At 45.0% G+C, this 17,500-nt stretch overlaps 1 protein-coding gene across 1 annotated transcript in view; it reads left to right on the forward strand.

Moving 5' to 3' along the window:
* si:ch211-186j3.6 (neural-cadherin) overlaps positions 1-17,500 on the forward strand; it is a 153,888-nt gene that overhangs the window by 87,647 nt on the left and 48,741 nt on the right. The window contains exons 21-22 of the mRNA XM_056608050.1: positions 4,613-4,890; positions 12,040-12,254. Coding sequence (XP_056464025.1) covers positions 4,613-4,890; positions 12,040-12,254 — 493 coding nt within the window. The remainder of the gene's footprint in view (positions 1-4,612; positions 4,891-12,039; positions 12,255-17,500) is intronic.

Genomic DNA, 17,500 nt, shown 5'->3' on the forward strand with positions numbered 1-17,500 from the left:
CGGGGGAAGATTATCATAGCAAAGTGAAACAGTGTGCCCAGCGTCGCTTATCTAAATGCAAGCTGATGGGAGAGAGGAGATGGAGATGGAGAGCGGATGGGGGGTGGAGGGGGAAGGGGAGAGCGGCGGGACTGAGATGGAAGGGGTGGATAAATGAGTATGGTCTTCCCCACTAGACTATATAGGCTCCCTGCTGTGTGCCAGGTATGGGTTGCAATTAAAAAAAAAAATTCAAACCACATAACGATCACCTGGTGAGACAACGGTTTGGCTCTCTATATGCGTGTGGTCTGTTGACGGAAAAAAAAAAAAGCAGGCGAGCGAGAGATTTAGATTGCTTCTTAAAGTGCTCGGCGCTTGAGGGAATTGCTTGCAGCTGGAAATGTACATGGAAATAAAATGGCCGCTTGTTCCCCATCAGTCTAATGAATGAGGTAGGAAGCATGGGTCTCTCTCTCTCTCTCTCTCTCTCTCTCTCTCTCTCTCTATTGATAAACATACCTATATCTAGGTCTCTATCTCACACCTGGGAGCCCCTCTACCCCATGCATGGTTGGATGAATGTCTGGCCGCTCTAGCATAAGGCCGCCACCGCACCTCTAGGATCCCCGCTAGGATCCCTCCTGAAGAGAGGCTGTCTGCCTCAGCCTCCCATGGATGCCGCCCCCCCCCCCCCGACCCCGCCAGCAACGATCCTCTCTGTTTGTTTCATTCTCCATTACTCTCTATCTTTCTTTCGTTCGTGTGTCTTGTGTTTTTTGTTTGGATCTTTGCTTCTTCGTTGCCTTGTTTCTTTATTTATTTGTTCTCTCTGGTGTTCTTTCTTTCGTTGTTTATTTATTATTTTTACTTCCTATATTTTATTTCTTCAGTCTTGTGGTTCTTTCTCTGCTTTCGTTCTCTCTTTCTGTCGGTCTTGTTTCTTTCTTTGGTCTCATGATGTTTTTTCTTCACTACTATAGTACCAACGACATATTCACGTTATTTCGTGAAGCTTACCTCAACTTGTAGTTTGCAGGTCCACTAAAGGGGGCGTCCGGGTAGACAATTCCCTGCCAATGTATGGACAAATAACTACACCCATATTAGAGCAATATATTGTGCCAACAGTGCCAACATTGCAATTGTTAGCACGGTTCTGGAAGAAGAGAGCAGGTTTACTGCCTGCTTTATACCCCTCATTAAAAGAAAAAGCCCACTAGTACAAAATGCAGTTTGAACAAGCTCGCCGTAGACCAGCACCCTATACAAAAACAACCACTACAAAGGCTGCCGCTCTCGGTCATGCACAGCGAGGTAATGGACATCTGATGTTCGGCAAGTCTCTCAAAATCAGTCAGCATCATCTGCCCAGCACCATTATCCCTGCAGCTGTGAGATAAATACACACGCACACACGCAAACACATGCACACACACGCAAACACATGCACACACACACACAACTTAAACTTCTCAACCATTATCTTCTCCTATACTCAGTCTTTACTCAAACCTCTCCTCCATTCACAATAAGAAAGTTAAAATATGTATTCTGTGTTGAAAAAGTATCTTGCAAAATGGCCTTAACCCTAGCTTTTCAATTTAGGCACATTGTGTGTGTGTGTGTGTGTGTGTGTGTGTGTGTGTGTGTGTGTGTGTGTGTGTTTCTGCTTGTATGTGTGTGTGTGTTTCTGCTTGTATGTGTGTGTGTGTGTGTGTGTGTGTGTGTGTGTGTGTGTGTGTGTGTGTGTGTGTGTGTGTGTGTGTGTGTATGTGTGTGTGTGTGGTGCTTGCACTCTGACTCTGTTCAGGGCTACTGGAGTGTTGCTAAGTTACACATTCAAGTGTTTTCAATTTCACAGCATGCCTTTTCATTTCTTTCACAACCAATTCTGATACTTAAAAGTAATAATTTATCATTGAGGTCTTGGTTTCAGGTTGAGAGCATAATGTGTTGACTTTCTTTTTCTGCCACTTGAATTCCTGCTGTATCATTACGTACAGCTACTTTCAGTAGCAATAAACTTGAAAACGCAATCAAACAGCACAGGCTTCAAAGGTTTAATTTCAGTAGTTATCAATGTCAAGAGTCTGTGACACATAGCCAAAGGGTCCGCAACATAATTGATCCACTTAATCATTTGTCCAGGTGTTTATCTGAATTATCGCGCTAATAACTATTCCCAAAATCAATAAGTAAATGCTCCACTAAAAGAAGGACAATATACAATCCTCTGCTTTATGGATGGACATCCCCTACTGGGAGTATGTCGATTATGTTATTTTTGCCTTGTAACCATAAAGAGGTCTGAGAGGAAGCAGGAATTAGTGTGTTTAATTTATTTGATATTTACAACCAGGCTGCATTCACTCCACAGAGAGCGAGAGAGAGAGAGAGAGCGAGAGAGAGCGGCGCTGTGCATTAAACCCCGTCCCAGTGAGAGAGAGAAAGAAGGAACAAATCCTAACAAACCACTGGGGAGACTCGTTTAAGAATACGAAGAAAAAGAAAAACAGATAAACCATGATTGTTGCCTGGAGGCCAACAGTCTATTTTATATTCATTTGTCTTAAAAGCATACTAAACATGCAAAGACAGTCAACACTAACAAAGGCAAATTAAGCGTTGCTTGTATCAAAGAGATAACCGAATCCCCAGGCCAACTTTGGGATTACTTGTAACAGATGTGAACTGCACTGCTTTTAAATTTACTCCTCATTATGCCATGTGGAATCACTCTGCTTCGTTAGTGGTGGGTTATCGGGGGATTCCGTGTTAAAAAGGTAAAGTGTTTGTGAATGGGAGAATTAATAGACAGCAAAGCGTGACATTTGCGCACAGCATATACAATGATCCTGTCCATTTCATTGAGGATATTCCATGAAACGTACTGCGAGCGTGTTTCCTTATCAGCCTCACCTGGGGGATTGTGAATAAATAATCCACTTCGGAGCGTTGCCCTTGTAGCAATCTAATTTGCTGATGTATGCAGAAACATCACAACAACCCCTTTGAAGTTCCTTATGACACGGGGTCATCTTATTTGCTCTGATCTGAGCTCTGTATCAGCAGGGGGCGCTACCAAAATATAATGCTTATGTTCACGTAAATGAGGCGTGTCAGCTCCCTACTGCCAACCGTTTGAACTCCACATCAACCTGCATTAGATCAGGACTCGGGGTGGCTCGTCTCTTCTGGCTCTGCGGTCGACTGCCTTTGCTGTTGACGTATGTGGTCGCCTTTTAGCGTTGAAACGGAAACAAATCTAAGGTTTTGTTTGTGCTTGTGAGAAAGAGGTATTGAACCCCCAACTCACATGCGGGACGGGACGCATCCAAGGAGTCAGTTGGTCAAAAGCAAGAGTCGGCTCAGAGAGTTGAAGGTTGCAAAAATGGTGCCGGTTTATTAACAGTGCGAAAAAGTAGAAAAAGTCACACAAACTAATACAGCCTCACGGCAAGCTGTTGCATATCAAATGCCCGAGTTTTTCCCCTCACCATGTCTCCCCAATAAATAGACCTACCAATCAGGGCCGATTGGGAGAGCCCACTGGGATAGGGGTCGCATTAATATAACATGATCAATCAAACACCACAGAACAATAGCCCGAACACTATATGTTCATCAAACGATGCATACAAATATATACACACACACACACACACACACACAACACAGTCTTTGATGAATAAATCACACCAACCATAACGACACTCAGAAGTGCAAACGCTACCTCACCACCCCCGCCATTAGCAAACCAAATGAACTGTCCCGGAACAGAAAATAAAGCCCTGGTTCCCATGCGGCACGCGTTCCCCATGGACCAGTTTGCCGGACGGACAGGAAGAAGGGTAGTTGACAAATAAATGTATGTGTGAATTATCTAGCAGGTTGTAAATAAATGGAGTGTATTAAACTGGTGTGTGGTTGTTTGTAGTGTGGTGCTATGTGTGTATGCAAAGATAAACGGCTAAATGGTAGCATCTGAGGAAATGCGACCCTCTCTTTTTACAGTGCTCCTTTTGTTTGGTTCGAGCCAGAAGTTGAAGAACTCTTACGTTTACAGATTTGTCCATGCGATGACAAGCTTAATGGTTTCAATGTTATTGTTGCATTTATCAAGGGAATCATTTACTCTATTCACATTTTTTCCATTAAATGTGTTATGCACACAATATTATTCTATGTAATCATCCCTTCCTTCTTTTGTCCAACTTTCTCTCCCTCCTTCACCCACCTCCCTCCTTCACTTCCTCTCTTCCCTTATCTATCTTTTTTTTTCCCCTTCTCCCTCCCTCTCCGAATGCACCTCGCTCCAACACCCCATCCCTCCTTACCTCATCCATATTGCTCCTTCTCCCTCCCTCCTTCACTTCCACCCTTCCCTACCTTAATCTCGGCCCCTTCTCCCTCCCTCCCCTAATGCACCTCCCTCCAACACTCCCTGCCTTACTCCCTCATCCACATCACCCCTTCAATCTCCCTTCCTCCATCGCTCCCTCCTTCGCTCCCTCCCCCATTCGCTCCTTCCCCCACCACCCCTCCCCCCTCTCCCAACCCACCTTCACTCTCCTTTCCTCCTTCGCTCTGTCCTCCTCCCACCCCCCCCCCCCCCCCCCCCCCTCAACAGCTCCAGTCCTTCCTGCAGGTCAACGTGTCCCAGGTGCGGGTGGACGAGTGCCCCGGCTCGGACTGCGACGGCGCCAGCGGCTGCACCACCACCCTGAGCGTGCGTGACGCCCTGACCGTGGTGGACTGCGGGCCCGTGGGCCTGGTGTCGGTGACGGTGGAGCCCATGGCCGTGTGCACGTGCCCGGGCCGAGACCACTCGCACCAGCCCTGCGGAACCTACCCGAGGAGCCCCTGCTTCAACGGCGGCACCTGTGTGGACACACAGAACGGCTACAGGTGCGTGACGGGGTACCGTGGAGGGACCGCTCATCCAGGGGCTGGACCCGCGGATAGGCCCGCTCACACTCATACACGCACACGCACACAATCATGAATACACACACACACACACACACACGCAGATATACACATACATACATACAAACACACACAAACACACTCATTCATACATATACATCCATACAAATGCACATACACACACTCAAACATAAACACACTCACACACACACACACACACACACACACACACACACACACACACACACACACACACACACACACTCATACATAAGCAAAACTAAAAAAACTGGATCTTTCTATATCTCTTTCTATCCAATTCAATAATGTGAGAACAATGTATTGGCTTCTCCCCATAAACTTATTGCATCTAACACATTTTCACAGTTGGCCTGTTAGCTTAATATCTGAATGTTCATTGCAATGGTATGCCAGATACTTTCTTGGTAGAAAATCAATTTCTCTTTGAAGGGAGTTGCTTTCCACCTCATATTATAACATAATCTCAACTACCACTGTTGCACAAAGGAAACCATCCACGATCAATACCCTTGCAAGTAAAGACAAAGTTATATATCCTAGAGCTGAATAATCCAGAGACTGATTCAATATTGAAAGGGGGGATTTGTAAAGTGCTCAGAAGGAGATGGAGATGAACAAATCAAGGTGCTAGGGTATAAAGTTGAGGGTATGAATTATGTTTCACTCTTTTAACAGAGAAAATCAATAGACTTTTGTTGAAACTGAAAGTGTGAAAATCTCAAAGGCTGAAGGGGAGTTGTGAATTCGCCCATGCTTGCTAGCAGAAATCAAATAAAAAGCAGGAAGAATTTATTTAGTGGTGTACCTTGAGTGATCTCAAATAGGGCAATACATTTTTGGCATATGGTATCTGATGTTTGTCATTAGATCATCACATTGTGTACAGCACTCAATCATGGCCTGACATGCAGTGACTAAACTTCATTGTGCCTGCAACCAACCATGCACAGGAAAAAACATCTAAATAAAAAAAGATTGTAAAACGAACATTCAGTTCCTATTCCATCCTCACACCAAGAAACTCAACTCCAAGCTAATGAATAACAATGAACATTGTGAACCCAGCCGCCCACCAACCTAATTGGTGAACACTGAACAGACAAACAAAGTAATTTGAATTAATTGCACACATACATGCATGCATTGATACAAACAGTACACACATATATAGGATCTACAAATAACCTTCCCCCCTTCCCCCCCTCCCAACTGGTTCGCACACCCACCAGCCAAAGCTGAAATATACAATCTTAAGAATCAAAGTCTGAATAAGTCCAGAAACATATTGTCAAACACGGTTGCTTAATGAGAGAATTGGCACCTTTGGTCTGTTTTCAAGGCTTCGAACTAGCAGCGTTTCAGAATACAACTCTCCACAAGAGCTACTGTTTCTTTGCATATCAGGCACATTGGTTTGGTTTTCAATTGAGGGATATTAAACATGTCCTTTTCAATCCATCTGTACATGTTGTTCAATGCAGATGTTCAATGTCAACTTTCTTTTAGCGGCCACCTTTGAACAGGCCTTTTAAGATTGGTTCTCGTCTGAAATCAACACTGCAAACGAAGCTAGGCTAATAGCTTACTGCTGGCTAAACTAGACTATAAGCTGTAACAATACTATTGTATGTCATTTGACATATGACATTTTAGAGTGTGAACTTAGATAAATTATCAGCGGTAATATGCACCTGACTGTTGAATAGAGTGACAGAGATGGGTTTATACAATGACCAATTACGAAACTTAAATAATTAAGTGAAGAACATATAAGAAAACAAAAGGATGAAGCTTGCTGCGCTCTCAACTTTCATTGAACCTGATACTGCGTCATCCCATTGTTGTCATGGAGATGATGGTGCCGCTGAATAGGATTGGACTAATCTAAGTGGAGACACCATCACACTAACAGTGGCGCGGTCGAACATTTGGAGCACTACTTCTCGACTTGTTGAATCGTGACAATGTTGCCCAGAAAATACAAATATAACTTATGATAAAATAATAATTAGCTAAGAGTCCAGAGACAGCTATGGTTTTGTCCGGATGTGGACCCAAGTCGGGGCTTTGAAGATGAATGGTTTCTCATTCTCTTAAGGTGTGTTGTTTATATTGTCGACAAAATACCCAGAAATGTCATAACAAGAATTTTTTGAATTGTAATCGAGGTGAAACTTTTAAACTGCTTCAAGTCTGTTAATTAAAACTATTCCGGTCTACTGATGTGCAGGATAGGGGATATTAAAGTGTAAATACCAGGCTTAAATAAAGGAACACATTAGGGACTTGAACAATGATTCCATGCTATTGCTCCTGTTTTGGTTAATAGGATTTATGTTTTGTATGATAATGGAAATATATTGCATCTACAACATAATTACTAAATACTACCAATGGCTTCTCTTATATGTAGGGATTATCTGTCTCTTCGCTGGCCAAATCCTGAATGAGTATTTAGTGTGTTTCTGTGTGTGGAGGTGAAAGGGATCAGGTGGCTGACCAGCACTCATCGTACCCGGACCTCTGTGGCCGTTCCCTGGAGTCCAGCCTTGAAGGTTACAAGGCCTTCATTTTTACATTATGGATGTAAAGACGAGAAAAATAGCAATTCTTTCCCTCTCCAACCAAATGGAGAGGCTAACACGCTGCGTGTCAAGCTCCGCGATATGAAAGACTCAGAGCATGACATTATACGTGCGCACGCAAGCATGTGCGTGTCCATGCGTGGGAAGGGGGGTGGGTTGCGTAATTGTAGCGTCAATGTATATCCACTGTTGTCGGGTCAGAGGCGTTTCACCGCTTACCCTTTGAACGAGGAGCCCGGTTCAGAGGGGGGGGGGGGGGGGGGGGGGGTGGTGGTTCCCGGGGGGGCCTGTGTGGGGGGCTTAACCCTGGCCTGTCTTAGCCTCAGCCCGGCCTCTGAGGCGGACTCGGCCCCCACCTCTTTCGCGGGGATCGTCGAAGGGCTCTCTGCGACCAATTAGAGTGACGGCGGGAAAGCGTGAGGGCCCTTGTTCTCCCACGGAAAACAAGACACCGACGCGGACTTTATTTAATGATGAAATCTTGTCGTGTGTGTGTTTGTGTGTGTGTGTGTTTGTTTGTTTGTTTGTTATGCAAATATTATGATTTTTCTGCGGTGTACCGTGTGGTCGGATAATAACCGTTGCCTATTTCTGTCTCTGGGGCGACGGGAGGCTGTTTGGTTTTCGTCGTCTTCGGCTTGCGTTTCGACGGTTCGACCAACAACGACGACAGAGGCTGTCAACAACGGCGTGCCTGCGATGCCGTCCGGATTGGGAATGATTTGGTTCTGGGGGTCCATAAGCCTCTCTCTAGCGTGTGTGATGGGATATTCTAAATATATACTTCATATCACATCTTCACATTGCACAGACACCAGACGCCAAGCGCAGCCCTGACCCCCCCCCCCCCCCCCCCCCCACACACACACAACACCAAACACCTAAACAAACAATCTGCCGCATAGACAAGTAAACAACGACTTGAAGCGCATAAACATATTGTTGTTGTCTCAAGTAGCACACTTGGCATTCTTCTGCAGACCCTTTCAAATTATAAGCACAGAGTGAAACAGACAAGGGTCTAATTCTGACTCGGCCTCTCCGGATGGGATGTAATGTGGCTCACCGCTAGTCCGTAGCAGAAGGACTGGATGCAGCACAGAATAATCACCGGATTAAACGCACACTGAGACACATGCGCACACAAGCATGCACAAAAACACGCACAAAAACACGCACAAAAACACGCACACACGCACACACACACATACACACACACGCACACACCCACACATGTTGTCCTCTCTCTTTCTATCACTCTCTCTCTCTCTCTCTCTCTCTCTCTCTCTCTCTCTCTCTCTCGCTGTATCACCTTCTCTGCTTCTCTCTTCCTTCCTTTATCTTCTCTCTGATCCTGCATTCATCCAAATGAATAGTGTGTGTTGCATATAAAACCAAACAACATAGAACCAGTGACTAAATCAGTTGTTATGCTTGCCACATTAACACCCTCCAATACACCTTGTTTGATTCTGAAACATGTTTTTTTTGCTACGTATCTTTCACTCTCTCTTTCGCTTTCCTATTTTGTCGATAAAGGCACAAATCCCATAGAAATGAATGCATACAGCCACCAAGATACCGTTTATTCAGTCAACATATTGTCCCTCTCCTGTCTTACATTCCGGTCGATTTCAGACCTCAAACTTTACTTGCCTAGAATCCTTGAATTGGCCGTCACTGCTTGTGATAATCCTGGACAGATGCAATGCGGTGCAGCAACCCAGCCGGGACGCGACGGGTTGTGAAAGGGTTGAGGGGAGCCGCCACCACTTATGAGCTCATACGTCTCGAACGTCTCTTGGAAGTCAGCGTGTTCCTGTCTTCGAGATAGCGTGGGATGAGTGTAGCACTGTGGGTAAGTTGGGTAAAGATCACACAAGCCCATGCTCGGCTTCTCAACGGAAACCGATGTTGTCATGTCTTTGAGCACAGCAGCAATCTTACCCGGAAAAGGAAGGTAAGTCTGCTCTGTGTCATGTAAGTGTAGCAGAGTTTTGAGGATGCGTCAATTTCGGTATGGCTGTTCCACACTCACGACGATGAATAAGTAAATGCATACAGTTCGTATTCAGAGTTTTTAGTGGGTTATTTTGAAAACAGCCTTTTATACTCACAGCAGATTTATCGAAGGAAACCAACGCGATCTGGCTCCATGTTGAGTTTCACTCTCCACACCCCTGGGGTCAGCCATTTTTCACATGTCGAGTTATTCTTCAGTCCCATTAGCATCTGAATCGTTTCCCGAGTCACTTTGTGAACCCAAGTCTTTTGGCATTTCCCTGCCAGGAGTCAGAGGGGCTTCTCCCTCCTTGATCTCGGCGAGCAAAGCCGCCCGCAGGCCTTCCTGCACTCCCTGTCTTTCTTAAGACCAACATTCATCTGCATTATGGGACGTAATACCTCAGCCATGATAGCATGGTGTTTTTATCTCTTCTCTGTGGTCACAGGTTGTGGCGAAAGTTATTTTGCCCGAAACATCCATTGGCTGTTGCCTGGACTGGTTGTAGGGCTCAAGTCTCCCTCAGATGAAAGCATCTGAGACGAATTTTCCCAATTAATTGCACAGTTGTTGACAAATTATGTCCCCTCAATGTATCTAATAGTCCTGCTCCAAATTCTGCAATGTTATGATAATCAGGGCAGCCTTGCGATACATTCTCAGTATACTGAATAGCACAGTGGCTCAGATTGTTAGGATTTTTCTCTTTTAATATGTTTTTTTTGTTTGGATTGGTTTTGTGAACTATTTATCATTCTGCTATAACAATGGGCCCTGGGCCTGGATGTGTTCTCAATGCTTAATCCACTTACTGATAGATTCCATCCTCTGGCTTCTCCAAGGTTAGCAAGTTACGCAGTGAGTCGCAGCTCTGTGCAATACGCTCAATGGAATGAAACACTTGCATCACAAAGCAAAAACAGTTGAATACAGAATACTTTAATGTGCTTTCTTTGCCCAACCTTTGAATATGCATCAGTGGGAATTTTCATCGAGATGTCGTCCGCCATCTCGATCCAATTTTCTATTGGACCAATAGCATGGAACCAGCAAAGCCCATTGGTTGGATGGAGTATATGATTGTGTCCAAACTCCTCTTGTTTGGACCTAATGCACGCACACGCACACACACTCGCACACCCGCACACAGGCAATATTATATTTATTTGGAGAGCGGAGAGGCAGTCTGGTTGAGTGTTGCAGTGCAGCTGAGAAGGCCAACCAATTACATTTTCATAGAACCAACAAGACAAAGCCGCCATGTAAGGCTCAAAAGTACTCTCTGCTTAAAATTGACCAAAAAAATCTCCAAACCAAATTCGACATACACAAGGCTGTACCTGCACGTGGCGCTTCTGCGTATGCATGTGCTTTCCTCTTAGTTTGTGTGTGTGTGTGTGTGTGTGTGTGTGTGTGTGTGTGTGTGTGTGTGTGTGTGTGTGTGTGTGTGTGTGTGTGTGTGTGTGTGTGTGTGTGGGGGGGGGGGGGGGGGGGGGGGGGGGGGGGGGGGTGGTGTGTGTGTGATCTGTTTGTCTCGTCGTCTGCAGGCACTGAAGAGACATCATAATCCTCAGCAGTCAGGTACCATCTCAGATCTCAGTGATTTGTGACAGGCGACAACCTGTGTGTTTGTCTTACTGCGTGCTTGTGTATGTGTCTTGGTATGCTTGTTTCTTTATGGGTATGCTTGTGTGTGTGTGTGTGTGTGTGTGTGTGTGTGTGTGTGTGTGTGTGTTTGTGTGTGCCCTCTGTCTACCCCAGATGAGCATGATGAAGGAAGGGAATTGAAGCAAAAAAAAGAGAAAACATCCTGATGAGAAATGAGAATGTGTGTTTGTTTGTTTATCTGACAGAATGGATGTGTGTGTGTGTGAGTGTGCTCATGTCTGTGTTTTAGTGTTTGTGTGTGTGTGTGTGTGTGTGTGTGTTTGTGTGTGTGTGTGTGTGTGTGCATTCAGGTACCGCTGTTTGTGTGCGGTCGGGGAGTAGGGTTATTTCCACTGTTTAGCAATATATCTACAATGTGTAATTTCAAGGCCATAGTTAAAAATTAGGAAAACAAAAAGGGGCATATTATGAACGAAAAGACACAATTAGGTATAATTATTAATCATACCTTGTTTTATAATGATCACAATTAATGTTGATCATGGAAGTTTGTCAGGATTTATAATTCCCTTTTCTTTCCTTTCTCTATTTGAGGAAACACACACACACACACACACACACACACACACACACACACACACACACACACACACACACACACACACACACACACACACACACACACACACACTCTCTTATATCCACTTACATACCCTCATGTCTGGACACAAAATTGATGTTTTTTACTATGAGACAATCAAACGAATTGCGTGTTTTTCCAACGGGAGACAAAACATGGTTTGGGGGTCAATTGGAAGCATGTGTGTGCCTACTCAGTATGAAACCACATCCACCAAAAATAACCTCTAATCCCCCCTCACTCTCCTTCAGGTGCCAATGCCTGGCGCAGTTCGAGGGGCCCGAGTGTCAGCAGAACAAACGCAGTTTCCACGGTAACGGCTATGCGTGGTTCCCGCCGCTGGCGCCGTGCTTTGAGAGCCACGTGTCGCTGGAGTTCATCACGGAGCAGGTGGACGGCCTACTGCTGTACAGCGGACCCTTGGCCCAGCTGCTGCCCTGGGACCAGGAAGACATCATGGCTATAGGTAGGACATCATAACTATAGGTAGGACAGCATGGCTGTAGGTAGGACTGCATGGATATAGGTAGGAGATCATCACTATAGGTAGGACAGCATGGATATAGGTAGGACATCATCACTATAGGTAGGACAGCATGGCTGTAGGTAGGACTGCATGGATATAGGTAGGACATCATCACTATAGGTAGGACAGCATGGCTGTAGGTAGGACTGCATGGATATAGATAGGACATTATCACTTTAGGTAGGACATTAGGGCTATAGGTAGGACAGCATGGCTCTAGGTAGGACAGCATGGCTCTAGGTAGGACAGCATGGCTGTAGGTAGGACAGCATTGCTATAGGTAGGACAGCATGGCTCTAGGTAGGACAGCATGGCTGTAGGTAGGACAGTATGGCTATAGGTAGGACATACTGGCTATATGGAGAACACCATGTCTATAGGTAGGACATGATCACTATAGGTAGGACATCAAGGCTATATTGAGGACAGCATGGCTTCAGGTAGGACATTATCACTATAGGTAGGACATTATCACTATAGGTAGGACAGCATGCAGTGGTGTAGTCTATTTTATTGTAGTGGGTATACTGTGATGATTCCCTCCCAGCCTCGTACACTCTAACCAAGGATGCCTGTTTTTAAATTCGCTAGCCTGACACCCAGTCTGAAAGGCTGGTCAAGGGGTTCTCATCTAAAAGTAACAGGGAGATATAAAGCGGAATTAAAACATTGTCTTCTGTTGACTACTTGTTATGTGGTTTACACATTAATATGGGAGGACTGGACACACACACACACGCACACACTCATGCACGCGCGCGCGCACGCACAGACGCACATACACACACGCACACACACGCGGAAGGAGGGGCTCGGCCCGCCAACTAACGTGCAGAGATGCAGGGGCAGCTTCGCGCTTAATGCTTCGTAACAGAGACAGGGCAGGAGGAATTTTATGAATGGTGAATGTAGGAGATAACTTCCCCTGCTTAAAGTATTTTATTGCAGTTATACCCAACCGGTATTTGCGCAAAATAAACACAGAAGTGAAAGATCTGTCACAAGACGATTGATACGTATCCGTGCAAATTTTTAAGTGGGTATACGCAAATCCTGATGCGTTCCTAGTGGGTATACGGCGTATACCTGTGTATCACGTAGTCGTAGACTACACCACTGACAGCATGGCTTTAGGTAGGACATTATCACTATAGATAGGATAGCATGGCTATAGGTAGGACATCATGGCTATAGGTAAGGCAGCATGGCTTTAGGTAGGACATTATCACTATAGGTAGGACAGTTTGGCTATAGGGAGGACATCATGGCTATATGTAGGACATGGGCATCAACGATATAGGGAGGACATGGAGGGGGCTGGAAAACAATATAATTGTATCCATGTTTAACTGAATAGCTATATGAATGACTGGCTGGATGACATTAGGCATATGACCAACTATCTGTCAGAGTAGCAATATGTGAAAAACAGAAGAGTACCAGGCCTTCTCAAAAGACTAGTCTTTTTCTCCTTCGGCACGGATCCAAGATAAACAAAACACGCCCTTAAATGTCACAAAAGCCATGCATGAAGTGTGTTTGTCTTGACATGATGATTTAGCTCTGCTTCTTGGTTCAGGTATATTGGAGTTGGATGTATTATCTGATACGGATGCGTCGTCATTTATCTTAAAAGCCACAGCAGTACGAGGGAATCATTTCGATGGTTTAAGCTGTCTTTGTTTATGTATCTTTCATTGCAAAATGCAATCTGTCAACGCATTATTCCAACTGTCAACACTGCGGCATACTTCCACAAGCACAGTTTGTGTGTGTCTTTGTGGTGATACTTGTGTGTGAGTGTGTGTCTGTGTGTTAGTGTCTGTGTATGTATCTTTGGGTTTATGTGTGTGTGGGTGTCTGTGTTTTTGTGTGCGAGTTTGTGTGTGCATGTATGTGAAAGTGGGTGGTGATAACGGGATTTAGTGTTATAAACTTGATCTCATACCTTGATGCTCCTGGGAATATCGCAGGGTGTTTCAGAGAGTGAAGCAGGGCTGCATTCACAGAGGCGGGCAGGAATTAAAGAAGAGGCGGGAGGACAAAATGTCTTGTACATTTCCGAATATTTAGGGCTTTTATCTTGCAGACTGAATGCCCACTCCGGGTTTTCTTGTCATCTCTCTCCCTCTCCCTTTCTTTCTTTCTGTCCCTCTCTCTCTCTCTCTCTCTCTCTCTCTGTCTCTGTCTCTGTCTCTCTCTCTGTCTCTCTCTCTCTCCCTCTCCCTCTCTCTGTCTCTCTCTCTCTCTCTCTCTCTCTCTCTGTCTCTGTCTCTCGCTTTATTTTTCTCTCTCTCTCTCTCTCTCTCTCTGTCTTTCTCTGTTTCTCTCTCGGGAGAAATTCTGTTGTTCGATCACTGCCAAAATAATGTGCGTGGGGTGTTAAGCACTACAGGTAAAGTTACGTGTGTGTTTGATATGTGTGTGTGTGCATGTGTGTGTCCACATCAACGTGCATGTGCATGTGTGTTATTGTTTGTGTTTGCTTCCATGCTTTAGTTTCCTGTATCATCAGAAGGCTGGGAAGAGACCCTCTTTTGGAACAAGACAGTGGGTGTACTCAGAGCTGGATTCTCATTGGTCAGAGAGAGTATTCAGTGGGGGTTTACACTTCGAGAGAGATGATGCATTAATTTCAAGGTTCAGCTACTACTACAGATGCATCATAAGGCGGTCGTGCTCCCGGTTGAATCTACAGGGACTCAAGTAAGAAACTAAAGAGGTTCTCCCTTTAAAACAATGGTGGTTTAAGTGTAACTAATGAACACCAACAAAATAAAGATCACATATTAATACATTTGTGACCATGTTGGCCAATTATGCCATTGATTGCTTGCTTGTTAACCTCAATCAGATACCGTTAAGCAATTTATACGTTAATTATGTTCCTATGCATCGGGGTGATTTGGATGCTCTGTAAAAATACATTGAACTCGATTAGTTAAATCTGAGTCGTATACAAGTCCACCGACGTGCACGACTGAGCGCTGCGAGCTTGGCCGATTCACTTATGGTCTCTCCACCCCCCCCCCCATCCCCCTCTTTTGTATTTCATACATGGCTGTCAAAGAAATGTTCTCCATAATATGTTACGCCATACCAGCAGCCATGTGGTGGGTGTCGCTTCGGATATCTGCATCGCACATACATTTTTTTCCTTTAACTTTTGGCAGCACAGTTTCACCTCTGTGACACGGCGCTGATGGGATCCCTCCCAAACACGGCGAGGAACTAGATGTGAAGGGAGGGAAGGCAGCCAAGAAAATCCATGGGAACATACAACAACACATGGGACACCAAGAAACAGGGAGCACAAGCCCGGCCGCTCGGCACGGATGTGATTGAAAGACAAAAGGGCCGTATTGGAACGGGTTACAATGACAAGAACATGCACAAGAAAACAGTGTGTGTGTGTGTGTGTGCGTGTGTGTGCGTGTGTGTGTCGAGGGAGGAGGTGTGTGTGTGTGGGGGGGGGGGGGGGCGGGGGGGGGGGGGGCAGTTGTCTGCCAACCAGGCCGCTGCTCGTGGAATTGGTTCACACGACCGCGATCTGAACTTCAGACACTTGCGTGACATTACTTGTGACGGCGGTGACAACAACATCGATAACCCTTTGATTAAAAAAGGGAGTGGATGAGCTGCGCCGGCACCAGGGCGCAGACAGCTTAAAGAAACTCCCTCTGTTTAAGTCTGAGGGAAGCTGAATTCGTTTTTTTAACCGCTGTGGGGATTGTGTGTGTATGTGCGTGCGTGCGTGCGTTCATGCATGCATCAGTGTGCGTGCATGCATGCATGTGAAACTTAAAACTATATTAAGGAGATCTCACTCCCGGACCCATGCATCTGTGATGAGCACTCAGGCTTGTCCATGTTTTAGGTGTGGGTGTGTGTGTGTCTGTGTGTGTGTGTTTGGGTGTGGGTTAGCATGTGTGTGATGAACCGGGTACTGTGACTTTCCCCATATTTGAAGTGGATGACAGAACCGGTGCATGGGAGTGTGCCAAGGGAGATGGAGGAGAACGGATCCTGGTTTGCGGTCACGAATGGTGTGATGGAGGAAGAGGACATGGATATGCATGGATATGTGAACAATGAGGGAGGCTTCGTATAAGAATCAAGGACCCAGCCTTCTGGTGTTTGTGTGTTTGTGTGTCTATGTCTATGTCTGTGTGTGTGTGTGTGTGTGTGTGTGTGTGTGTGTGTGTGTTTAACCGACTTTTGTTGAATGAATTAACGGATAGCTCAACAAGGGAGAAATAAGCAGCAGGATTAATTCATGACTGTGTTTTCATATGTTTGGGAATAATCTGTGTCTGTCTGCTTAAGTTTCAGTACGCACACATGACATTTGGTAAACAAATCAGACATTTCTTAATGTTAAAGTGGAGATTCAGATCAAAATACAAACTTATAAAATGAAGCTCAGATGAATCCGATACGTTGTCCAAGGCCCAGGTCTGATCCATGGTCGATGTGTCTAAAGCACTCGTCTTACTCAAGGATTGTGCCTCACCAAGACACCTGCAGTCCAGGCAGCACACTACATGGTTGCCACTGGAGCACTTCTATTTCAGAATTCTTTAGAGGTTCATTATGTTTAATTTAGTACTGGCAGTGAACCAAATGACTCCCCCCCCCCCCCCCCCCCCCCCAGCCCAGCCCCTTTCCAACAGCTAGGTTGGCTTGTATCTTATAAACTGAGAGTAGGTGTTTTTGTTCATTTCCCTAATTTCATTCACACAATAGTCTGCAAATAAATCAGTTTTACCGATCATCATTCTCTGACATAACCACTATTTACATATCAGTGTTTGAAATATAAAGCAAAGCTTGCGATGAATTTCAATTAAGGAACACTAACTACGGTTGATGGAACAATGTGGTTCTCAACCTATAGTTCACTGCATTGCATAATTAGGGTGTCAGCACACCTCGTAATGCATTTTCATTAGCATACTAATTGACTAGTAACTATACCGCTACGTGCAATCATTATTGGTCATTAAATCATCAGCTTAGCTGTTACTGTCAAAATGTCTGCCAAAAAGCAATGGTTTTAACAACCGAGCCTTGTGTTGTGACTGACTTGATTGTTAACAAGCCTATACATATATACTTTATATGTAATACTTATATTTACTGTAAATATAAGAGAACGTTTGGAATGAAAATGTAACAGTGAACCT

The sequence above is a fragment of the Gadus chalcogrammus genome, chromosome 14 (assembly GCF_026213295.1).
Source record: "Gadus chalcogrammus isolate NIFS_2021 chromosome 14, NIFS_Gcha_1.0, whole genome shotgun sequence".
Taxonomy (NCBI): Eukaryota; Metazoa; Chordata; class Actinopteri; order Gadiformes; family Gadidae; genus Gadus; species Gadus chalcogrammus.